The sequence below is a fragment of the Pelmatolapia mariae genome, linkage group LG7 (assembly GCF_036321145.2).
Source record: "Pelmatolapia mariae isolate MD_Pm_ZW linkage group LG7, Pm_UMD_F_2, whole genome shotgun sequence".
Taxonomy (NCBI): domain Eukaryota; kingdom Metazoa; phylum Chordata; class Actinopteri; order Cichliformes; family Cichlidae; genus Pelmatolapia; species Pelmatolapia mariae.
Window position 1 is genome coordinate 58,425,945 of NC_086233.1, and position 26,448 is coordinate 58,452,392.

The 26,448-nt window shown below is 38.9% G+C and overlaps 1 protein-coding gene across 1 annotated transcript; it reads right to left on the minus strand.

The window, feature by feature from the left end:
- Positions 1–363: 363 nt before the first annotated feature.
- pamr1b (peptidase domain containing associated with muscle regeneration 1b) lies at positions 364–24,111 on the minus strand. The gene is made up of 14 exons (XM_063481200.1): positions 23,939–24,111; positions 17,160–17,336; positions 13,937–14,062; positions 13,275–13,389; positions 9,109–9,326; positions 8,321–8,428; positions 5,761–5,931; positions 5,394–5,585; positions 4,363–5,202; positions 4,094–4,270; positions 3,264–3,330; positions 2,882–3,111; positions 1,339–1,697; positions 364–1,266 (listed from the first exon to the last, which is right to left on the minus strand). The coding sequence occupies exons 1-14, from the start codon at positions 24,096–24,098 to the stop codon at positions 691–693; spliced, it is 3,516 nt and encodes a 1,171-aa protein (XP_063337270.1). The 5' UTR covers positions 24,099–24,111; the 3' UTR covers positions 364–690.
- Positions 24,112–26,448: the final 2,337 nt, after the last annotated feature.

Genomic DNA, 26,448 nt, shown 5'->3' on the forward strand with positions numbered 1-26,448 from the left:
TTATAAGCTGCAGGTCTTTTGTCTATGCAAACTCACTTGGAAGTTGTATAATAGAGAAAAGTCACAATGGAGGTAATTGATTTGGGAAATGATCTGTGAATAACTTGCTATGTTTATGGTTGTGAAAATGGTGCTGCTCTGACCCGGATTCATTCCATTGTGTGCTTCATGAAGCAAATATAAGGTGCTTTTTCAATGTACCCGAATCTGTCTATGGAATATATTTGTCATAAAGACTTTTACACTGTGTGAAAGGATAAGAATAACCAGTCTCACAAGCTTCACCACACCAACCTTTCCTTTAATAAAAATGTCATGATTTTTCTCTTTCAATAAAATATGTACATCTCTGGAGTCGCTTGAATTGATATAATAATTCAGTACATTACAACATATATACATAACAGAGGGTACAGTCCAAACCATTAACAGTCAAATACTCAGATGAATGTTTTTCTTATCAGTTTCAAGTGTTTAATCTCAGGTTGAATGACCTGAACACTAAAGTCTTCAGATAAAGGGCCGATGTATTAGCACATCTAATGTGCTAGCACCCCCTTCAGTTTGAGCACTGTGATGTCCAGTGTTTGTTCTGCGTTTAGTAGGAAAATGCCCTTGTGCATAAAAATAGATTAGACAGAATGAATGCACTAAAATAGAGATTAAGCAGGGGAGAGGACTGTAAGACGTTTATTTCATATTGCTCTCAATCCAGTCTTTAAAGCTGGCTACACATGTGTAGACTGTGTAGAGGTCAGGATCACACTCCCCTTGGTCATAGCCAAAGCTCACCAGTCCCAGGAGTCTCCACAGCCCTTTGCTCTCCCCTTGCGCCTGTGCATAACCAGGCTTTCGGTTATCATTGACTTGATTCTCAGAGAGGGCAGGGAGGACAAGAATTCCCCCAGTGTCAGAGGGACATATGTTAGATGGTCCATAGTCGGGCTTTTGGCTGGCACACAGCATATTGTCTGTTACACTGACTGGCACACCATTACGAGCGTATTGCTGCTCACATGGGACTACATCAGCAAGGTGAACGAGCCCAACCCTAGCCTTCTCATCAGGGCCTAAACTTGACTCGGGAATTGGAGACCAGCCGGTCACAAGTCCTTGAGTTGATGTCAAATCTTCTTCCTGGTTTTCTGACAGGCAGAGAGGCAGGACTTTTTCTCCAATCCTTGCCTTGTCCAGTAATTTGATCACAGCAATGTCAGAGTCAAGAATATTGGGATCATAGTTTGGATGAATAACAATGGAGGCCACCTGAAAGGGGAAAAGACATGCTTAGTTTTATCAAAAGGGATTGTGTGAATAACAAGACTTCCAAGAGCTTACCCGCAGGTGTTGAAGACCTTTGGTTTCCCTGTCATCATCACGATAGTGCTTCCCCACTACCACCTTTATTGTTGCAGTGTCCAGAGGAAAAACCTTGCCCAGATCTGTCACACAGTGAGCAGCTACGACCAGAACCCTTTGGTTAACCAGAGCTGCACTGCAGACCAGCTGCCAGTCAAAAGCCTGATTGTGTTTGCCAGTTCCTGCTCCACCATCCTTCTTCAGGGACCCTGCCTGGCTGTCTGCCTTGGTCACCTTGGTCTCTGTACCCTTGGTGGAGCGGCGGTAGATGGCAGCCAGCCAAGGCCAGTGAGCCTCTTCTGGCCTCTCTGTGTCAAAGGTTGGATGCTTCCCACACACTGCCAAAGAGGATGAGAGGTGAGACCATTATCAACGGGACAGCAGGAAAAACAAGACAGGAGAAATTGAAATTGCACTGAGGTTAAGTCAACATTTTGAGCTGTGGGACTGCTTTTATTTAAAGTAGTAGCATTGATGGAGCAGAATATAAAACACTTAAAAGCTACAGAGCCATGTGAAATGTGACTCCCTGAAAGAAGAAGTGAGAAAACGTTATCTTTAAGTACACAGTTTGCATATAACATAGAATGGTACCTTGTCCGTATACACTTAAACACTAATACCAATTCACCAGAATTACAAAATCAGACCAAAGAAGCAGACTATTCAAGGATTTTATTCATTGATCTGGTGTTGTTTCTTTGCTCAGTACCATATAGCACCATATAAAAATGAATCTTCCTCCAGTATTTGTTGATGTGTTTTATTAAACAGTGCTCACAACAGTGCTTTTTTCACATTAGTATTAAGGAAAGTTGTTTTAAAAAAGGGCAGTCCATTTTGTGATTGTTACGGTACAAATCTATCCTATAGAGAGGGAATTCGATTCAAGAGTGCAGTAAAGAAAATAAAGAGTAATAATCTTGAATAGTAATATAATAAGTTGTTTATATAGGCTTATATTCGCTATATTCAGTATTTAATTAACAGCTAGAAATATTAACAACTTTAATAATGCATGATACATATAAGGTTTAATATACACAGCTCACCTTCACTGTTTAATATGATGAAATAATAATGTGTAGATAGCAGCATTACATCAGCTGTGTTTTAACTTTGCTGTTATAGTATTCTGCACTCTAACTGTTTATGGAAACAAGAGGCATTAGTGCTACATCTGACATCTTTTATTGAAAATTCTGTCATTGCACTGATGTCACAGCTGTGCTGTACATACCAGCTTGTGAATTTGAGCTTAGGGTCTTAGCAAGCTTTCACTGAGGAGTAAAAAAGCTGTGCAAAAATGCTTTAATCAATGTCAGCAATTAGAGACAAGAATGCTTTTAGAAGGTGCTTTTGTATATGATCATCAAATATTACTTCATTATATAAATTGCTATCAAAACGCTATGTCTAAGTTACCACATCATCATTTTTAATTTCTGCACAGGATTGTTATGTGGGTGTAAATCGCTGTATTAAAAATGTCTGACAACTAGTGGTCCTCTGCTGCCCTCACCTGGTGAACAGGAGACATGGCGCCCGCTCCATTTCCCTGTCTTCAAGCAAGTCCGACGTGGACTGCCAAAGTGGTGGTAGTACTGAGAAGCACACTCATATTCTATATGTGTGTAAAGATGGTGGAAACCCTGGGGCAACTGCGAAAGCACCAGGGGGGCTTTAGTGGGACTGTGCAACTGTGGCTGCTGGCCCATGACTGAGGAGTAGAGCTTGTGCACGGGTGTCTTTCTGAGGGGGAAAATATGCCAAAGGTATGTAGTAAATGCATTATATGAGTCCTTAATATTAATTCTTCAGCTAAATGGCATACATACCTACACAATACTATATATTTCTGGTTGTCAGTTATTCTATATAAGATGATGTTTTAATAATCATACCTGGATGGTACCTGAGGGGGCAGAACTTTTTGTTTCACCAGCTCTGAGACTTTGGGCTCACGACATGCTGCAAATAAACAAATATGTTTAAAAAACCCATTCATATGAAATATGCACAAAAAATTGGGAAAAGTGACACTACATGCAAGCCAACCGGCTGCTGACTGCAGTATTTTTTCTGCTAAAGAGGCATGTGGTATCTATCTGTACATGTAACACTTAGCAAAAATAAAATAGAAGCTTTTCCCACAATGTTAAACCACCTTCTTAGAAATTCATTTCTAAATGCTTTTCACCTAAAAGCCTTTAAATTGTATTATTGAGGCATGGTTTGAATGCTGTTTCACATGGCGTACTTTGGCTGTGCCTGTTTCTTTCATTTATTCATTAAAGCCGTGCCAGTGGACAGTTCCTCCACTTGCCTCTTGGCAAAGAGCTACAGGGCATCCAGGCCAAAATCTATTAAGAACTAATTAATATTTACAGCTCTAGTCCTGATGGATCATTTTACTGCCAGAACCCTTTCATTAATAACATTTAGCATTAGCGTTTATTCAGCATTTTCGGACTACTGACTTACAAGCCTGTATATCTACAACTTTAATAGACTGATATAACATCCACAACCATCTATTAACTGTTCATTTTGTTCTCAAACACTACAGTGTCTGCTAATGCTTCAATATGTCTGAAACCTACATACCAGTCCAGTAAAAAAAGAAAAAAAATGCTGTTTGTATATGCTTAAAGAAATAAAAACATTTCACCAATCTCCAAACAACAAAATTATGATCATTAATTCAATAAAAAGACAGAGGAGGCGCCGGTACCTCTGACACAGAAGGGCTGTTTGCCACTCCATGTGCCATCCGGCTGGCATGTGCGTCGGACATCACCACTGAGCGCATAAGACTGATTGCACTTGAACTCTACTGTTTCAGGCTCCAAACCTGGCACCACCTGGTGGTAGCCATGGTAAAGGCGAAGTAGAGGTGGGCAGCTTTTTTCTGGACAACAGAGAGCGGGTGAGAGTGAAGGCCAAATAAAAGCGGATAATTATTCACTCAATTATTCATGCTGTTGTCATTGATTCTCTTACCGGTGAAGCTTTGGTTGGCTTCTCGCTCCCTTTCTTTCTCTTTTTCTTTCTTCTCTCTTTCCACCTCCTCCTTTGTTATCTCAGTTGAATCCTTCTCCTTTTCATCCTTCGCAGTTGTTGATTTTTCCTTCGGTTTCCCACTTTCTGCTCTGTACAGGGTGATGTTGACACGAGTTGGAATTATTTTCCTCCCTGGCGGTAGAGACCCTATGGTATTATTTTCTTTACTTGTGCTCTCAGTATCATGTGAAACAGTGTTGTTCTTTGTCATTTCCAGTTCAGGCATTTCCACTGTGTTTTCACCCTCAGATATGACCGTCCTGAGCTTGGTGTCATTGGGGCCCACTTTGTCAGGATCTCTTTTCCCATTCACCTGTTTTTCTTTTCTTTCACTTTCTTCCTGTCCTTTGTCTTTTGTCACAGGGATCTCTGTAACATCTGTCTTTCCATTGTCAAAGTTTGTGTCTTCTTTTTTTTCAGGTTGTTTTGGCTCTTTCTCTTCAACCATGTAATCTAGGCTGTTATCTGGGCTTTTGCTAGTCACTTTATCTTCCCCACCTCCAGATGGCTTCTCTGGGCCAGTATCTACCTCTCCTTCATTCCTGCCCTCAACCACAGTTTTCCCAGGAGTGGTCCCATTATATTTATCTTCCCCGTCGACTGCTGTTGTGTTCTCCTGCTCAGTGTTTACATCTTTTCCGGCAACACTTTCGTTTTCGCTAGTTGTGTTCTCTTCTTCTTTCTCTTTAGTTTTACTGATATCTTTGTTACTGTAAATATCGGTCTCTTTGCCCTTTTCTTTTACTTTGTCCTTTTCTGCTTCATTGAGAGTGTTATTCACTGTGAAGAAAAACATAAAAGAGATTATTAAGAAGTTATCTTTTAGCAAATTTAGCAAACTGTGGTTTAAAGTTGGCCTGTACGATGAATAGCTCTAAGGCATTGAGTCATTTTCTCTCATCTATTAACAGCTTACTATTAAAAAAAACAATCCATCTCCAGTCTACAGTTATTAAGACATATTTTCCAACCTTTAATACAAACAGGAGAAGTCCCACTCCAGGTGTTATTGGGGAGGCAGGTTCTCTGAGAGCCCCCACTGAGTTCATATGGCTGGTGGCACAAGTACTGTAATGCAATGAGAACATCATTGGGCCCATAAACCAAGAAGTGGTCCCCATTGGCTGGCTTGGGTGGCAGAGCACAGACTCTTTCCACTGGAACTGAAGGGAGGAAGGGGAAAAAAATCATATTTATTTTCCATGAGCTGCACCATTTCTGAGGCAATATGTATGGCATCCAGATGCAAGCTAAAGACACGCATACTGTATGACTTTCCCAGATATGAAATTGTAATTATTTTGAAGAGGGAAAAAGCTATTTGTATTATTATCCTACCACAGTCTGGAGCAGGCGCACTCCATGTTCCGTCACTCAGGCAGATGGCGTGACGAAACCCCTTCAGCTCAAACCCAGGGTCACAACGAAAAGTAATGCGTGCACCAGAGTGATGAAACAGACCCTCTGTAGATCCGTGGGTGGGCACCGGAGGCCTGCGGCAGCCCACCACTGACGAGAAATACAGACGTGGGGTTTATTTATATACACACAAAGTTTCCCTTTTTCCGAACTAAATGTCCAGTCATCAAAATTACAACGCATAGGAGGCATCTCTAACATACCTCAACAATCAGTTGAGACCACACAAACAGTTTCAGCAAGTTCTTTCTATTCCTTTCTATTCACAGGTCAGACAGGTAGTCCATAAAGCAAAGACTCAATTTTTCTAATTCAAAAGGTTCCTGAGATTTAAAAGCACTGCCTGCTACCTCAGAGACTCATTAATAAATAATTTCACTCATCATCGCAAAGTGCGAACAGTTAACAGCATGACTTTAACACATGGCTTGTAAATAAGGAAGAAATAGATGCAATAAAAGCCCTTTTAGTCAAAATGTTCAATTTTCCACTGCTGTAAAAGAGATTTTTACGAAGTGGGATAGTAGAGACTGGTAATGTGTTTATGGAATACTGTGTGCAACTGTCCCATAGAAGAACCGCTTGCAAAAATAAAACAGTCCGGGGAAAACTCTTCTGCATGTTGTGATACACTGTAATACTTAATCATTAAGCACAGCTGCAAATATGCACACAAATGTTGTGATAAAGGCCTGCAAATAGGTTCGCAAAACATGTGTTAAGACAACAGTTATCATATCTCTATGAGGCTGTCTCGGGAGATTTGTTATGTTGTTGACTTTAAGTGGGATCAGATCCATGAAATGCACTGTCTGTGGTTTTTAAGCTCCAAACCAAAGAACCCTCCCTATAATCTTTATAACTGAACGGCATTTCCAACCTTCAGTCTTTTAAGGGATAAGGAATGTGCTTGGCAAACCAAAAGTAGAGAAATAAACTGTAGCTGACCTCTTTTGAATATGTATAAAAAACCATGAAGTGCCCAGAGGTGCCGTGTGCATTGTTGCTCTTTTCCCATGAAATGATTTGTCTTTTATATGCGAAGGTTTTCACAGACAAATCTAAATAAATGTGGAGTCATTAGAGTGGAATGCTAACATATTACACATCACAACATGTACTGTAAGTAAATCATCGTTTCTTTCACAAGTTCTCTGGAAACTGAGTTATATACTGCATACTGAAACTGATTAGCATCAAAGATAAATTCAACTGAGGCTGAGAGGGAAAAGAAAAAGAAGAGAAAGCATTTCCTGTTTTTTATGATAAAGTGTCACACTGTCTTGTACCAAATGAGTTTTTAGCTTTCGACAGATGACAGGGTGATTACTGAAACCATAAAATATGGCTAAGGTCAGGTTCATATTTGAAATTCTCCATCTGACTCTCAGGCAGAAATACAGACTACATTATCACCACAAAATGTAAGGCATTAACGTTTTTCCAGCTCTTTTCCATTCAAATTAACAGCTGAGGATTCCTCGTGAGAATACAGATGAATGCACACTGTGTGAAATCAAACAGCCTTTTTTTTTTAAATGGGTGTCTCCTCCAGTGGAAAATACTGTCTGTTGTTATATAAGTCGAATTGTTTCACCATTAGTTTTATGGACTTGAATGTAGCCCTGAAAAATAACACCAAAAAAAAAAATGTGGGATTCACCAAGTCTGCTTTTGCAGAATCTTAAGAGAGGTGTATTGAATACAAAAACACACCAGACATCTATAACTAAAAGACCTTGTAGTGCCTTGTAGGCAAACTTAAGGTTTGGTAACTTTAACCAGACCCTTAGGGGGAGCAGTACCCCCAGAGCTCCAGGGCACACAAATATTTAAGGTGGTATAAAGTGGCAGTACAGTAACAAAATGTCTTGACAATAACCACTCGACAAATTCTATTATGTGTTTCTTCTCCTTGTCCACTTCCTCTTGCTGCCTTCTTTCCTCAGTTAGTTTCTTGTCATTTACCCTATTTATCTGTCAACAGAAGAAAATTGCTTAATTTTGTACATCTATATGTGTTAGGTGGCCATTTGGGATTTTGCTGTTTCTTCCAGTGAAACTTGAAATCAACACATATGAACACAGACAGTCCCGACCGTATGACTGTAGCAGGCAGCTGGCCTGATCTCAGTCCAGACCACAAACCTCTCCCTTGTGAAAATGAATCACTGCCTGCCTTGGGGCAGCAACAACAGTAAAAAAGCCTCAGGGAAGAAATCAATTCTTTGTAAATTCGTTGTGACTAGGCGTGTTGATTTTCAGATGAAAATTACTGAAATAATTTAGGGATTTTGTAAGCCTCAGTACATTAAGACACATGTCTTTCCAATGCCTCATAAGATGGAAAATAGACTGGTTTAGTCTTTCCTGTGATTAAAACATGCATGGATTTTATTTTAATTTCCAACTTTAATATATTTTCTCCAAAATATCAGTATTTTGCTCACCAAAGTCCCCTATTATGTTACAGACTCACCATTTTCACACCTCTTGCCTGTGTAGCCAGCCAGACAGGCACAGTGGTAAGAGTAAGAACTGTCTAGGATACATGTCCCATCATGCAGGCAAGGGGAAGAGCTGCAAGCTGTGGACATACAGGCAACATTAGGGTACAAACAGAAAGACTGTCTTTATCAAAATAAAAACACAGAAAGCTGAAATGTGTGGCTGCAGACGTCAGGCTACATCCAGGAATCATACTCAAAGCTGAAATAATTAAAACTTCATTTCCAAAGCCCACTGTTTACTTTTACTACATCTGGCTTAGGCATTGGTAACATGTGTGTGTGTGTCTGTTTTTGAGTTCTAGACCTTGAGAATGAGGGCATTTCTGTGAAGTGAGGGCATTTTGGTTTGTAAACAGGCTGTTAACAGACTCAACACCCATGACAAAGTCTTTTGCCAGAAAATGTAGGTGCTAGTCATGCACTATTAGGAGCTTTTATTAGGTACTGGACACTAAATACCATGGAAACGTCTTTCTTGTTTGTATTTGTTGTGATTCCAAAGAGCCCCGTTGTTCATGAAGAATTTATAAACGACTTCTTATCTCTTCCATATAAAAAAGCAAAGATTCCAGCTCACTCTAAAAATCAAGATTTTGTTTTAGGTTTAAAGAAAATAGCTTTCTTCCATGACGGCTCATTTAAGAGGGCTTAAGATTTGCAGCTGGGAAGTATGGTACATTGGCAAGGGTACTTTAAAGCAAAGGAGAAAAGCACTGTTCTTATAGTAGAAGAGATACTACTTTGTTATGTAACCTACCTGAATTCTCTTGGAAAGTGGCAAAGAATCCATCAAAATTCTTGTAACCATCAGACACAAAGAGAACATGCAAACTGTTGCCAGAGCTGTGAACTGGTGCAGGTCTGTTATTCCCACAGTATCTACCGATAACACGCGAGTGGATACTGTCTCCATCTCGGACTTCCACATAGTCATAGTGACAAGAATGGTGAAACTCCAGACTCAGCATCATGAACCTGCAAATACAAGAATCGTGGCAGATTGAAATGGCAGAGAGTAGAACAAATGACTCAAGGCTATCCAACCATCTATTCTCTTCTGTGTATCCAATCAAGGGTCGGGATGTGCTTCAACATTAGACTTAAAATTTGCTATTCATTATTTTTGTCTTGATGCTATTTGTGTCCACATGATGCTGATGATGTGAATAAAGTTAACAAAATAATTGCAGTTCTTAATGGTTTTCCTTTCCATCTCACTGAATCTTATTTTTACAAGGTAGCACAGCATTTAGAAAGCTAGATTTCTGAATTGTTTTTGTTTTGTTTTTTGTTGTCAGGTGCAACAAAGTCAGATTAAAAAGCTTTGTTGTAGCCAGTGTTGGATTTAACGCTTTCCAGAGTAACACATTACTGTGTTTTACATTTAACTTTTCATAAATACAGTAATTTAACGCATTGCTGTACTGAATTCAGTAATCACATTACAGTTACAAATCTTGCTACTTGTGTTACAATCTTGTGTGAAAAATCTTCTTCAGTTATTTGCATACCGGGCAGATAGAAAGAAAATAAATCAACCAAACATGCTTTTTTCTCCCTGCACATTTTTGCTACAGTCAGCTGATATCAGGACCAGAGTGCAACAATAAAGTACAAACCACATCCAGGAAAGAAGCAACTGCATTGTACTGCTAACAGAACTTCAGCTCTTTGCGAGCTTCTGTACAAACAGCATGCTAACACAAAGCTAGCCATGAACCCAGACTGATGATAAAGCTGAGTGCATGCTGACCCCAGACCAGCCTCCAGAGCCTGAACTTCAATAGGTAGCAAAGGCAGCGATGAGCTCACAGCCTCCATTTCTTCCTGTTCATTTTTATACCGTAGAATCACTGTGGCAATTGCTTTGAATTATCTTTAGGCTAGTTTTAAAATTGATTTTTGTGTTTTCATCTTTGTGTTCATGCATAATAACTAAAAAAAGATTTTAAAGCAAAGGGATCACTAGAGGTCATGACGGATACAGGCAAAGACAGGTAAGTACATGTTTATATCTGACTATATTATCTGCAATAATCAATCAAATGAGATGCCTATTATTAACTCTGTGGTTTGGGTGAGCCTTGAAACCTCTAAAGAATGTTTGAACTAGTAGTTCAAAGTGTTCAGTGTATTGTGAATGCTCATTATTTGCATATATCAATGCCATTTCATTATTGTAATAGGCAGGATGTATTGCTAATAAACAGCGTAACCCATTCCATTTCAAATCAACATGCTGTTTTGTTTGTTTGTTTGTTTTTTAGAGAGGAAATTACTAAGTTAGTCAGGCAGAAACACATTTTCCAACAGTCTGTTCAAAAATAGAAACACACTTTGGTTAAAGTTATTAAAATGTGACAATGGCTGTACTTATATTGCCCTTCAAGAAGGATTTGGCCCTTCTCTTTAGTTTGTCACATGCATCATGGCTGTAAATTTTAATGAAGCACTTCATACATAGCTTTAAAAAAAATCCTTGCAATCATTAAGTCTCTTTCACGCACACTTCAAGCCTAGACATCAGGAACTGCATGCTCGGTCTGAACCTAGCTGTATGGAGCTTTTGTTCTTCTAAAAACCTGCACAAACACTTGCCCATAAAATCTGTATGTGTAATGGAGAAAATGACAGAAATAGAAATTTATCACAGGACTGAGAGGCCATAATCTTACCAAAAAAAATGGTGTTATGGTTTCCAAACCTCCAAACTCTTTGCCATCAGTCCTCAACATACATCTTCCAGCTGAGTGGAAATTTGACTTAACCAGGCCAGTTGATAATATTTACTGCAGATGGACAATGAAGATCTCAGTAACTGAGGATTGAGAGCCAATCAGACTTGACTTGACAGACTCAAAGCTTTTCTGTATTTATTCGTTCCCATCAAAAACAGCTATTTTGGTGAAGTCTTGCTGTCAAAATATCTTTTAAATTGATATTAATTAATTTTTTTACAAGCTGGTGTGCAACAGTAGGATGGTTTTCCAAGGACTTTCAGGTAGGAAGCACTTCACTACTGTTGACAATCTGAAAATTATTCAGAATAACTGGGTCACTGTTTTTTTGTTGTTTGTTTGCTTTTACAACACCTTAGATTTTGAGCCCTTAAATTTAATATTTTAGCCCTGCTGCAGGCTGTCTAATTATGAACCGCCAACAATCATCAATTCTAAAGAATTTAATTTTAATTCAGAAGAATTTGATTTAAAATGTATTACTGTGGTTGACACTAATGTTGGCACATTATACAGATTTTAACTGCTTAAAATCAACATATTAGCATCTTCACAATAAAAATGTCACTATGTTTATCAGATACAGTACTGCTTGGCCAATTTACAATGGAAGTGAAGCTAAAACCAGAGCCACCAGTGGATTTACAGGTCATTATTTCAGATGAATAAGACTGCCATTACAAAATATAATCAAAACCTATCCGAAAAAGTCTTGAGCCAACCTTTATGTGGCTAGAAAAATGGAAAATAGGTTCTGCAATTTATTGAAATTTGTGCAAGCTTATAAGGAAATACAGTGTATAAGGCAAAACCAATGAGACAGATAGAATATTAATTTTTGCTATGACTATCATTAATCTTCAGCACAGCCTGAACAGTCTTAAGGAGTAGTTCTCCAGGCTTCTTGAAAGACACTTGAAAACTTTTATTTTATTTATTTATTTATTTATTTATTTATTTTTGGGGGGGGGGGGGGGGGGGGGATGTTGGCTACCTTTCTCTCTGATCACGTTGCAGCAATAAAATTGAGGTCTGGGCCAATCTGTGACTGATAGTGTTTCTTTGTGTTTTATCCAGTTATGATTTTACTGTATTGATCCTGTTTATGAAAAATGCTCAAAACAATTGCCAGTCAGATGTTTTCCAAATTCTATTGCATATGTCTGGCCTTTAGTGGATTTTTTCTTATCCCTTAAGACATGGACTTTCCATGCTGCAGAGAGATTTCTTTTTAGGCCTGCCACTTCTTTTGCTGCCCTCCACTTGTCCAGTTTCCTAATTTTTTAGGACACACTGCATCACGCTGAGGTTTGCCAGGTTTTCTGTAAACACCTCATAGTTGATTCCCAATGAACCAACTTCTAAACCAACTATAGTTGGTTCAGAAGCTCTAGCTTATGCCTGGAAAACTGTGTTATCTTTGACATTTTTCATATATTCAATTAAATAAACCAATTATGTGTTTTTGCGGCAGGTTGCTAGTAAGTGCCTTAAGATACGATTTAAAATGTTTTCGTTGCTAAGTTGTCTGTTATAGATAAACACATAACAGACAACTTGAGAAAGGCACCAGGCGCATCTCTTGAATCTGGTGCCTTTTTATACTTGAATGATTCATATGTCAGTGTTAAGTGGCTTAACAAAAACATTCCTGTGAAAATTAATCTTTGGCTCTCTTCCACAGCATGTCTTTTATCCTGTCTTCCTTCTCTCTCCCCAAATGGTCGCAGCAGGTGGCCCCGCCCCTCCCTGAGCCTGGTTCTACCAGAGGTTTCTTCCTGTTAAAAGGGAGTTTTTCCTTCCCACTGTTGCCAAAGCGCTTGCTCATAGGGGGTCATATGATTGTTGGGTTTTTCTCTGTATGTATTATCATAGGGTCTACCTTACATTATAAAGCGCCTTGAGGAGACTGTTGTTGTGATTTGGCGCTGTATACATAAAACTGAATTGAACTGAAAATAGGTCGAGTGACTGGACCGAAAAAATGAAAAAGAAGCCAATGTCAAAAGAAAACATTGAAATGATCATCATAAAGCCTGAAGAACTTAGCCACAAAATACAAAGAAGAGTAGCTCAAGGCTTTTGCATAGTCCTATAACAGAAGTACTACTAACTATTCTAAATTAACACAGAGGAAAATGAACACCAGTAACTACCTACAGAGGAAAGTATCTTAATATCTTACCTGAGTTCAATAGTGAATGGCCTGTCCACCTGTATGGTCCACTCACACCTAGCATTGTTGGGGTAGCTCTCCAGGACCAAGTGGCCCTGTCGTTTATGGATCACCCCTCCACACCCTGGAAAACACAGAAATTTCATTTTGAAAATATTTATTTGGGCAGCTACTTCAGTTTCTTTAATTATTGTTTTGAAGAGCCACTTATAAATGTTTTGGTTAGCATTCAGACAACAGTAATTGCATTTAGACTTTCAAAGTCACTGCAGAGAGCCTACACAGCAACATAAATAAGGATAATCACAACACACACAGACACACAGACATGTTGAACAAATGCATTCAGCAGCTTTGGAAGGTTTCTGCTTTTAATTAAATGTATGTTTGTTGTGCCCGCTGGTAGAATATTTGCATTTAAAAGCTAGACCCAGTGTCCAAAACTAACATCTTAAATAGTTTTATAGGATTCCTGACTTGTCATTTAGCTCCTTATGGAAAACCTCCTGGGCATGACCGCATTCCAAGTTGGCACAGTTTTCCCAAGATGGAGATAAATCAGCAGAGATGGAAAAACCATATAGTACGTGGTATTCATTTCACTTAAAGTAAAACAAATGATTTAGAGTGAAGCCGTAGGATCTGCTAATGGGAAGGATGAAAAAACTTACTCATGCAGTCTCCACCAGACCAGCCAGGTCGACATTCTGCACAGTATTTGCCATTAATGAAGAAATCATCCCTGGGGCCCCATGTCCCATTGTTGCAGCGTTTACAGTTCTCAAATATGCTGCAACCTGAAACGAGGACAGCCAGAAACAAAACTACAGTAAAGTAGAAGATAAAGGTGGATAAATGAAAACAAATAACATTAATTATCTCCCAGAAGATGTGTTTGTATGTAAGAATAAGGAAGCCTTTATCTGAATGGCTTATGCTGTATTGCTGATTTTTAAGAAACCCACCAACCCCTAAAATGTTCCCTTTGCATCAACTCTGCTGAACTCGTTAAGGTCCTCTTTCACTGCAATAGAATGTGAAAACATATCGCTGCTTCCTGAAATAGAAATGTGGAGAAAACCTGTTGAAACAGTTTTCTTTGAGGCTGGATTTTCACTTAAGAAGCTGTCCCGTCCATTGGGGATGTGAAGAGCAGTGGCAGAGCGGGGGGGTGGCTTACTAGGCTTAAGCCCGGGTTGTTTTTTCAGAAGCCCGGGGTCTTTTGGAGTGTAATTTTTTCATTAGATGTTCGTTAGATGCCTGGCTGACAACTGTATAAAACAAAAACTACACACAATATTCGAAGCACGTAGTGCACACTGTGGGAATTTACGACTGTGCGTAAATCCCCCCTAATATTGGTATGATCCGAGCTCAGACACTAAGCGACTGAGCGAGGGGGCGGGGGGAGCTGCTGCCTGCGAGTTTGCTGTTGGAGAAGCGCAGCCAGGCAGACAGAGGAGAACTGAAGTTTGACCAGGTACCAAAGCAAATCATTCGTACTGTACAAATGATGTAAATATGACGGTTTATCACAAAAGATTGATATCAAACTGATCACTTGACCCATATTACGTTACTTGGTCTTCGACTGAATCAACAAATGGCGAAATGAAAAGCCGAACAACAATGCTGTTTTTTAGAGAGTCTTAGATTACATGTGTTTATTTCATATTTTCAGTTGTTACCCTCCACGGCTAAATAAAACACTCTAAATTGGTTTCAGTTATGTACTGCTGACACAACAATGGACATAAGGGGCTTCTTTCAAAGGAAAAACTCAGATAAATGTTATTTTATATATTATGCTTTGTATGTTGTTTAGTATATTTCAATGCAAAACAAGAGGAATTTCAATACACAGCAGTATATTCACAGCTGAAACCAGATATTTACATACACTTTATGGAAAACACAAGAACATGTTTTTTTACTGTACAACATCAATTTAGAGTAAACTTGTTTTGTTTTGGATAAATATATTTAGAAATATCTTTTGAATTAGTTAAATGTCAGAATAAAGAGAGACAGAGCTGTCTATTTTTATCACTTTCATCAAATTTAGGAGTACATATACACTAAGTTTATTGTTAATTAATAAGAAAACTCCAGACGATTACATTCTGAGCCGAAGAAGCTTCTGATAGGTTAGTAGAGTCCATGTGAGTAAATTGGTGGCACACCTGTGGATGCATATAAGGCACCCCCAAAACACAGAGCCTGTTTCTGTGACATGGGAAAATCAAGAGATATCAACCAAAACACCAGGAAAAGAATTGTGGACCTCCAAAAGTGTGGCTCAATTTTGAATACAATTTTTGCCATTTACAATTAAGAAATACAGATAGTTTCTCTCTTTAGTCTTAAAGTTAACAAATATGTTTTTTATATTTATCAACCTAAAAAAATTAACATTTAGTTTGGTTTGATGTTACAATTAAAAAAGTGTTTGTGTTTTTATCTGAAGAGTGTGTAAATATCTGGTTTCAACTGTATATTTGATGATGTTGGTGTTTGGCTTGATTGTCAGCAGAAAGAGGGAGAGAGAGGAACAGAGAGGCAGAGAGAGGAACAGAGAGGGAGATGGAGAGGAGAATGAGGACAGAACAGAGATGGAACAAGAGCAGGTGAGACACACATGTTAGTCAAATGGTTGTTTGCCAAAAGTATCACCGTATCAAAGGTACTCATGTATCTCGTACCTAGTGTTTCTTTTTTGGGTTTGTTATTTTTCAAATTCTATATTTATTAAGTTATGCAGGCTTGTTTGCACAGCAAGGCTAAATAATTATATAAACTTTTCTCAATCTAAATAGTGTACTTTGGTAGAATTAAAAAATAAGTGTAGTGCAGGTCTATGATGATTTTTAGTGCTACTATCATCTAGTTTTGATTCTGGTTCTGTCTTGGTTAAGTCCTAAGTAGTCCTGATTTTGAACTGTTGTAGTCCTGTTTTAATTTCGGATCAGTTCTGGGTCTGGTTGAATTGGGTTTTAGTCCTCGTGTCCTGATACAGCCCCAACTTTGTTCTGCCTTGCTGCTTAATTAAAAAACTAGTTTAAGGTGTCCTGCATATGTGATATATATCTTTCCCTATATGAAGTCATTCTTTTTTGAACAAAACTCAAAACACAGCCTAATAAATCTTTCAGTAATTTCTAACCCCCCCCCCCCAGCCTCTGGTGAAGAGCAACATCTGACCCAAGTGGAGGCATGGATTTTAACAACGCACGGGCTGGGATGTGCATGTGGAGATTTATGGTCGTACGCTGAGGTTGGAACACTTTTTCTGTGTGTGTTTAACAGTTAAAAAGTAATGTACAGGCATCCATTTAATTCTGAACAGCTGCTTTCTTCCCCCATAAAGGAAAAACTCTGCATGTTTGAACTATGAAAAAAAGCATGACACACTTCTACAGCCAAATGGCATGTAAGGAAAAAAAGAATTTGGAGCTGCAGCAAATGCAAACTCATCTATGTGAATAAAAAACAAAAGGATCTAGTCTGATTTCATTCACAAATCAAAGCTTTGAGTGTGCTCATTCACTCCTGAATCCTGCCAGCTTTCAGAGGATTCTGCCAGTCAGTCAAGAGAAGAAGCCAGTGTGAAGCTAGCCTGGAAACAAATTATTTTACACACAAATACAGAAGTTCTTTTCAGTCTTTCTGTCACACTGTCATGCTACAGTGCAAACAGCTGCGCAGATGATAGATAGCACTTGGTCTTGCACAAACAACATGGCAGATACTCAAGATATTCACGAAGGTCGCTCCAACAGATGCATACTTATAAGGCAATGCTCGATATTCTAACAGCTTCTTTCAGTGAAAAGAAATAATTCAAGATTTTATTAGATTCATAGTATTATTTAATCAGAATAACATTGGTTTTACCTGGGTGGATAATGCAGGGATCACACTCATTGATGGCATTCCGGCAACAGGGTACTGCATAGCCTACTGGAGTCCCTTGGAGGGGACACTTACAGCGAATCACATCATACTCGCAGCATCCTCTGCACATAATATTCCACTCCGGACCTGGACAGTGGTTGTACAAGTGCCTGTAATCTAAAGAAGACGATATCTCAGCAAAAAGCAATTTGTTTGTATAACCTTCATTTCATTAGCAGTGACGATGAGTCAAACGTAATAGTTCACCTTTTGGGAAAATGTGAGCAGAAATGGGTTACTGGAAGGATTCAGTTTAGTGTTTATCTGAGCCACTGTCTCTCTTGTTATTTCCACTGCCACACAGTTTCTCGCTCCTTTTTAGGAAACCACAAAAGTCTCAGCAGTTTACCACCACTGTGTGTTATTACGTCAGATGACATGCCAAAATGGTTAAATCACTGTCATGGAAAACAATACCAAATCATTAATCAGAAAGTGATATATTAACTCAAGTGTAAACAACAGCCTTCTTTGTAAAGTTTTTACCTAATAAATGTGACGTTTTATTGGACTGGAAAACACTGATTCAAAGACCTTTGAGTTAGAGCGGTTATGATTATGTAATAGTGGATTTAAATGCTGAAACAGACAAGTGGAAATTCTCTTGTGGCAGATGTGGAGAACAAACCAAAGCTGCACTTTAAACTTGGCACATTGTCACTACAACATTTTGTGCCCTCTCCCCAGCCTGCAGTCATAATAGCTTCTTTGCTCTCAATCACTGACTTTTTATTTATAAAGTGATAGCTGAACACTGGCTCTAATTGTTGTTTATATGTCAAACTGGGGCTCTAATACACAGACCCAAGTGCACAGACACACAAAAGCAACTACAAGTGTTTAATCTCTCAGTGGCTGGCAGTCGAGAGGCAAGAAGCACAGATGTTTAGACTCATCTCTACTTTCTTTTCTCTAATGATATCATAAAATGTTGCTCTGTCCATCACCAGTCTGGCTTCCTCTCCAACTAGAAGAGATATGGCATACATGGTGATATTAATCAAACAGAAATCAGGTTGGGCAGTGGAATTCCAGCGGACGTTTTTAAAGGACAGAGTTTTTATCTTTATAAAGCCATTGCAGTTTTTTGATGTTTTAGTAAATGGGCTCAGTTGGATTTGTGTATTAGAAGTGAAAGAATGTTCAAAAGTCCTGAAAGAACATGGTCTTCTGAGGCCTACTTAAACTGCTACAGATCTAAAAACAAAGATCATAAAAATGTTTGGGCCACTGGGCTCATTTTCAATCAGTCCTTTGATTGTGTTACCACTCCAGCTACCAATAAAGCTTTCTTAAAGAAAGAATGCCAAGTTCCATCCCTTCAACACTGTCCTTTTAAATCAAAGCTGATGTTTATGCATGATCTTCTTTGTTTAACTTGGACTGTCACCCAGAGACAAAAAGGAAAAAAAATAGAAAAGGGGGAAAAAGAAAAAGTCTCCTTCTTTCCTCTCAGACTGACATGTTTGTGGATTTCTTTTGACCAAATGTGAGAACCACAAAATTCGATGGCATGGGCATGGCATAATTCCTCATAATTCCCCAATGAGTAGCATTGTATACAGCATGGGTTTAACACTCATTAGGACAGTCACAAAGACATGTTTTTAGCCACAATAAGCAAACAACTTTATGATACTCTAACTGAAAACTGCTGTTTCATAAGAATGTTTTCAAAAAAGGTATTGCGCATGTTTTATTGGGTAGCTTTTGCTCAAACGCCCTTAAAAAGAATCCGAATTGTTTCTTTCATTTACTGCATGCTTGTTTTTTTTAACAAAAACTGGAAAGAATCACCTTTATCGATACAAAAGTTCATCCTGTTTTTTTACTGCATAAGAAGGAGAACCTTCTAATTCCTGTGAACTATGGTTGTTTAAATCAGCGGAGATCCCCAGGCACTTGATCAAAACAACTGAAAAAGATCCGCAATGTGATTGGTTGTGTTGTTTATGTAGCCTTCTGCGAAAATACATGGCTATGTTAGAAATATCTGTAACCTTCTGCATTCAGTAGCCAATGGCTCACAGCTGTTGCTACTGCATAACATGACTCCGTCCAAGCTATAAGTAACTATATTTCAAGAATCACTTCAGTTATGATTACAATATGACCCAAACCACAAAATTCAGACAATGGAATTTGTCAAAGTTTAATGCCTGCCACATGTAGATTAAGAGTTGCTGACACTATCACTCCCTCTTACAGGACAGTGGCTAAAAAGACCATGAAATCTGATTTACAGGACATAAACATAAAAGAGACAGAAGCGCTTATGAGTGGTCTTGGTAATGTCATTACATGGATCACTGCCATTTGTCTTGCCTTCGATATACCGTAGAAACGTCTGTCATCTGCCCTTAGCGCACTTTCACAAGAATACAATCATTTACAGTGGAATACAACAAAAATATTTTTTTATTTCTTCAGCCAGGTCTGGAAAACATTATTCCGTCTCACCTCAGCAGTCCAGTGACATCACTGTGCATGCATTTATGACAGGATCGGTTCCCAGATTTCCATAAGCTGTGTTCTTTCTGTGCCTGCTTGAGGAAACTAAACTCGGGCAGCCATGTTTTCAGTGTTTATACACTGTGACTGAATTCAGTTTGCTGACCTCCAGCTCTGTTGATAAGGCTGTTATGTTTTCACTGAAGCATGACTCCAAGGAATCTCCCGCGGGGGTAGGACACACGCTGGAAGGCATCGATATTTTTCTGGACTGCTATGTCCTTTCTTTAAGATGCATTTAGCAAAGCTAATTTTTACATGGCTCTGAGATGAATTTGTTCATTTGAGCAGGGAGCCAAAGACTCAAGAGTAAAAATTTAATGTGTTTTTTTATTTTTTAACAGCAGTTTAGGAAGGTCTGAACAGGTTTGGAAGGGTTTTACTAATGTCTTCCATTGCATAATCCTGTCTCCTCTAACTGTTTTACACAAACACAAGCAATGAATGTTGCAACATGCAAAGACCCCTATAATTAAACCCAAGACTGTGGTTATTTTATCTACCCCTTGTAATCACTGCAGGTGCTGATAGTAGTTGTCAGAGAGGGTAGGAAGGCTCAGAAGAAATCTATCTGAAAACAAGGTTTGCTTTTGTGTAATGCTTTAAGGCTGCCTTGCACAATTTTCATCCAACCTGCCAAATATGTATTATGGTATTTTCGATCATTTCTACATTGTTACATATTTTCCCTGTGCATAACTAGCATTTTATGTGACAGAAGATACGCAGACATAGAAAGACATTTTAATTTGTTTTTTCCATCCCATATGTTAGGCTCTCAAATGTACTCTCCAACATTTAGCGATGCTACAAAAATAAAAATAGTAATAGTTATAACAATAAACAGTCATAACTTTATGTGTCATATGGCACTTTCAAGTGCTTTGCATTTTCAAGGAAGCTGACTCTGCTGCTCACTGTATTTATGTGTATCCTTACAGTGAGAGCAGTAAGATCAGGGGCAGAAAGCCTTCCTGTGACCTTGCGTCTGGACTTAATGCCCTGCTGGCATACTTACCTGAGGCTTATCCACAACAACCTCTGATTTTTGCCACTTAGAAAATATATAACTGTGATGATATTGTTCAGTTTCCTTCTATGTTTTACATTAAAAATATATTCATAGATTTTAAAATGCAGAACCAGCACAACTGATGGCTCACAAGTGACTCAGAAACCCCATCTGCTCTTAAACTGTTCCATGGTTTTGGAGGCATTTTCCTTTGACTTGAGCTGAGAATAAAAGCATCTGCATTTGTTGCATTAAAAGCGTTTCTTGCAGCATTTTTTTATACTCTCGCTGACATGAACAAATTAATTGCTGCCTTCAGAGTTTCAGATAACTTATCCAATAAAGATTTAATCTGATCTCAAGACACTATCATAGATGCAGCTGGGCACAATGCTAGCTGTGGGAATTAAGCCAATTATTGTCTATTTTTTTCCTTTGTTTACTACTCAAGAACTCTTATCAGCTTGAGTCTTGTTTCACTTCACTCTGTTTTCATTCTCAACAAAGCAGGCCCACAATACAGACGGGACACCAGTTGGGAACTTCAGGATGAATCTGACATGCTTAGGAAAATCATGGGTTAGTCACATCTGTTATACATGGTATATCTTTACTCTCATGTTTTGACAGATGTTTTTTTAAAAGAATAGTTTAACATTTGAGGAAAGGTAAAGAAGATAGAATGTGCTGATTATATTTAAGGGTGGCAGTATTAGTTGTCAGGCGGTCTGCTAAGTTAGGCTAACCTGCTATTAGTCGCAGGGCATCTGAATATCTGTCATACAAGTGTATTAGCATTCATTTCAATCACACTACAAAAATCTACTTTTTTACAGGCCCCTTGTAGCATTGAAATGCACATACTACTGTGCACAATCCTTCCTGTAACACAGTTAATTCCTACATGTTCCTTTTGATGATCTAATAATAATTTTTGCCAACATCAGAAAACATTTCACAGAGTAAATGGCAAGTTACAGTGTTTACGTGAGAGTAAATAGTTAGTTTCCTCTTGACAAAATGGAGCTTATTTCACACGGTAATAACTGTTGTTTCTACAGCAGCTGTGAGTGTATGTGTATGTACTGTATTTGTGACTGTGTAATTCATTTGCCTACTGCCCACAGCAGCTGTCTTTTTGTATTTTGAGGTTGGATGCATTAAGCTATCATGGAACAAGGAAACTCCCTGGGGAGCTCTGTGGTCGCTGTGACCTTGAATGCGTCCTGATCCTGGAGTGCTGATCCCAGTGGTCATTCTGGAAATAGCTTTAAATAAACTTTCCTATAATTGGAAACCACAACCCCAAAGAAATACACTATTATTCTATTATCAACAGTAGTTTTCTGAAAGTTCAAAGACATTTATAACTATACAGTTAGTCCTTTTTTTTACTGCAACTACAAAAAAAGATTTGACCATTACTTACCTAATCTAATTTAACCCTCTCTGACAAGCCCCACTGCTTTTATTCTTTTATCCTGACAGCTGTGAAGGCATGCACAGGCAATACAGTTGTCAGGCAACCACTACCACACACACTGTATGGTACATGTGCAAAAAGGGTGGGTGTTGCTCATTTGCTCCCCAAACTTGCCCATCTCAGCCTGAGCAAGAACCACTAGCCGACAGTGACACGTTTTGAACACGCACTTACGAATAGATGGATATTCTCCTTTTTCTAAGTAGTTTTCTAAAACTGGACTCCTTGGGGTAGTTTTGTTGTAGTTTGACTTCTTCCAGCACGACGTAATTGGTAGTTTGTAACACAACTCGTGCACTATAGCCCAATCCTGTCATCAACTGTGGTGAATGGTACTGAGTCTGAGGTATGCACATTTGTTTTAAGCATTTAACTGTGAAACTTGAATCTGACATGACACACTAATTTTCCAAAGCCAGAGGCCAGTGTTTTTCATCATGTAATTTTAAGTCTGTGCCAAATCCCCCCCCCCCCCCCCCCCCCCAACACACACACACACTCTAATATGAGTTTTACAACTGCTTGCTTTAGCCATTATGTCCTACTGCCCAGTACTCAGAAGCTCTTAAATGTTGCATGTTTTAGCTTAACACACAGTGAGGGGTGGGTGTTTGGTGGACAGAAGATCCTAAACAGGAAGCCTTGCACAATTCAGAAACATTCAGAGGGAACGCCAAAACATGCAAAAATAAAAAAATACACTCACGCACGCGAGCATGAGTGTAAACAAACCACAAAGACAGGACTTGCATGCAAAAATCTTGAAATTATTTTAGGTTTCTCAGTAGAAAACATCTATCATCAGCTGATTAGACACGATTATATAACAGGCCGTGCTGACAGTGACTCAGCTGACTGACAACAACAAAAGTAGGTAAATCAGTCAGTGGAAACTCTTTTAATCACTACAGCAGAATGCAGCTGCACTCTGCCAAGCCCTTTGCCACATTTACCAATATTACAAATTGAAGGGAGTGTTTTACTGCATGAGCCACGCAACGAAGAATCAAACAGAGGGCAGAGGTTTGGTTTCGGAGCCTTGGAGACGGCGTATGGTATACACATTACCACGGTCAGCATGATTGTCTCAAACATGACTCACGTCTTCCTGCAGCAGTTCAAGGGTAAACACACAGAGTAAATCTCAGTCTCTAGGAGAACTCCCTCAGATAACACTTTAAAGGGAAGCTTTTGCACAAAGGAGAAAATATTGCCAAGATTCAGCTGCTCTATTAGAACTGCAACAGTCTCCCTTCACCACAAGGAATGTGTGGCAACATGCAACTCTTGTTTTGTTTTGTTTTATTTAGTAACAAAACAACAACCACGGTGAGAAGGAAAATATATGAAGACTCCCAGAGTTTCCCATTTTTTTATGAGACAATAAACAAAGCCACACAGGACAGTGCCTTCCTCTGTATTTCATAACAAGAACTTTAAAAACAAACATTACACAAGCTGATCAGCTGTGTTTTTCTTTGCTTGCCTCTGTTAAAAAAAAAACAAAAAAACGGTATAAATCACTGGGTCGCTCTCTGTGACTGTTCAACAAATGTTGCTGAGCGCCGCTGCACTCGGAAAGGAAGAGGGGATGGCAAGAGTGCTGATGCCGGCTTTTTAAGAACAAAGAGCCAAGAGGCTGTGCCAAACACAGAGATAGGAGAGGGAGTAAAACGGAAGAGTGGTGAAGGTAAATTAATTGCCATTCTTTACCGTAGGGCCAGGCTGTCCCTTGGGGCAAGGAGATGGAAATGAAGACAGAGATGAAGAGAAGCCAGTGCCCCTTCCCAGAGATAAAGGTGGTGATCCAGGGGATTGTTCGGATACCCCCATGGGTTTTCCCCAGCTGCAGTCTCCGTCCCGCAGAAAGCATGCTTCAGTCTGGAACTCTGTTTACTTTCTGAACTCAGCTGACATCACCTTCTCTCTGCCCCTCATTCCTCCCCCTCCCTCCATTCCTTTCTCTCTCTCGCTCTCTCTCTTTCTCTCTTAACTTTCTTTCTTCCTCAATTTCCCTCTCTCACTTCTCTTAGGCTTCAGGTTTCAGCCCAGCCTTGCAAGGAGTTCCACTACCAGTGGTCTCCTGAAAACTCCCCTCGTCGCACTTGGGAGATGACGTCACTGCTCATGAATGAAAGTGAGCGTCAGTGTGTTTTGCTCTTTCTGGTGGCATGAAATCTGACAAACAAAGTAGTGATCAGTTATGTCGTGCTACAATTGATGTCAGCTTCACTCAGGCTTAAAAAATGTTGATGTCATTATTATCACACCTAAATAAATGGGAAAAACAGGGAGTATGGGATTGTGAGTGTGAGGATGTGATTGAAGGGAAATTTCACTTCTGTGACACAATAATACCCTAAATATTCCAAACACAAGCATCCCATTTCTGTGTTGTTCAGAATATTGGGCCCATATTAATACTGTTTTTTGGGCTGGATAAATCTTGTTACACATTCCATACTTTAAACTTTCTGATTGTTGAAATTATTCGGAGTCTACTGTTCTTAGTTTTATGTGTTGTTTGGTTTTACATTCTCAGTTACTCCTAACATTATGAGTTTTCAGTTCTGATTATATTTTAGTACCATTTGCATTTGTTTCCTGAGTGTTTTCAGTCTTATCATCATGTGTCAATTCCCCTAGTTTTAATTTATGCATCTACATTTCCTATTTAGTGCTATTCTCACTCCTGGTTTTATTTTGATAGTCTTTTGTATCCCACCTCTTGTATTCAGTTTTACTTCCTCCAGTGTCTCATTGTATTAATTGCCTTCACCTGTGCTTGTTTGCCGAAGCTGTCTCCACTTCCATTGTTACTTTATTAAGGTGTGTGGACATTTGTTAATGCGCAGCTGTCTTAATGTCCCACCACAGCATTTTACACAAGTTGAGGTCTGGACTTTTTCTTTCGGAAATTCTCTTCCAGATTTGCTGGTGTGTTTCTGTGGAATACAGAAGAGTTAATGGTCAACTCAGTTACTACAAGGTTCCCTGGGCCCTGTACTACAAATTCAGTGACACTCAGGTTATCTTTCTGTTATCAGGATTCCCTTACCTTAACATTAGCAATCAGGAAAAACGATCACATCAAGCTCGTTATTAATGTGCTAAGTTGGCCCTGCGCATTCATATGAAATGGGTGGTGTTAGCAACGTCTAATGTCTGACACAGTTTATAAGACTCTTCTTCAACACAAAATTATACCTTTGAGTGCCACCTACTCCAACTACTGTCAGAGACATTGTAAGATGATGATAAAATTGAGTGTAAAAATTGAATATAAAAAAGAGCAAAATGCAACTATATTGCAAAAAGACACATTAATGCTACCGAAAATTAATAATCTGATTATTTAAAGTACAGACCTGTTCAAAAAACATTTTAATTAATTACTTATTTTATCACTGAGTGCCCTCTTGGCGCCGTTGTTTATTTCTGCGATGATTAGAGCACATTAGAGCTTTTAAATCTTTAACTTTTGGATACATTTAAGCATCAAGGTTTACTATTCTTTGCAGTTTGAGAGTAAAGTTTAAATAAAAATAGGCTTAGTGTACATACAAATTTGATATGAGGTATGCAAATACAGTATAGGTGTAGATACTTACAGAAGAGATCTTACAGGAATGGCGATGCTATTATCTGGAGAACTGAAGGTTATTTCCCATCTGGAACCGAGCCTACTCTGGAGCAGGTTAGGTTCACAGTATAATGGCAATATACCTCGGTTAGAAGTGAATTGCCTTCTTCAGGGTTAACCCAAGTTACTTGGATGAGATTAAATCTTTGTAGTACAAGCCTCAGATGCCTGTCGCTGTAAATCAAATCCAAACAAGCTCCACCCCTATGTATGAAAGATGGTTTTTGTGCTAATATGCTGTCTTTGGTTTTCACAGAATGTGGTGCTGCAGTAAGGCCAGGCATCTCTACTTTTGTCTCATCTGGACAAAGGACATTGTCCCAGAAGTCTAGTGGTTTGTTCAAACTCAACTTTGTAAACTTAAGCCATGCTTGCATGTTCTTTTGAGAGACAAGAGGTTTCCTTGTGGCCACCCTTCCAAATAAAGCATACTTCTTCAGGCTTCTTCTAATTGCACTACAATGAACTTCAACATTTAACATAGTAATTGATGCCTGTGGAGTCTGAAATGTAGTTCTTGGGTTTTTTGCAGTTTCTGAGCTTTGCACGGTCTGACCTTGGGGTGAATTTGCCAGGAAAT

Bases quoted from the DNA above. Each gene is read 5' to 3' on its own strand.
- pamr1b (XM_063481200.1), bottom strand. From the start codon at position 24,098: ATGCTTTCTGCGGGACGGAGACTGCAGCTGGGGAAAACCCATGGGGGT. The intron at 1,698-2,881 runs GTGAGGGCAGCA...CCTCTTTGGCAG, and splicing joins CCATGTCTCCTGTTCACCAG to TGTGTGGGAAGCATCCAACC. The intron at 1,267-1,338 runs GTAAGCTCTTGG...TTCCCCTTTCAG, and splicing joins AAGGTCTTCAACACCTGCGG to GTGGCCTCCATTGTTATTCA.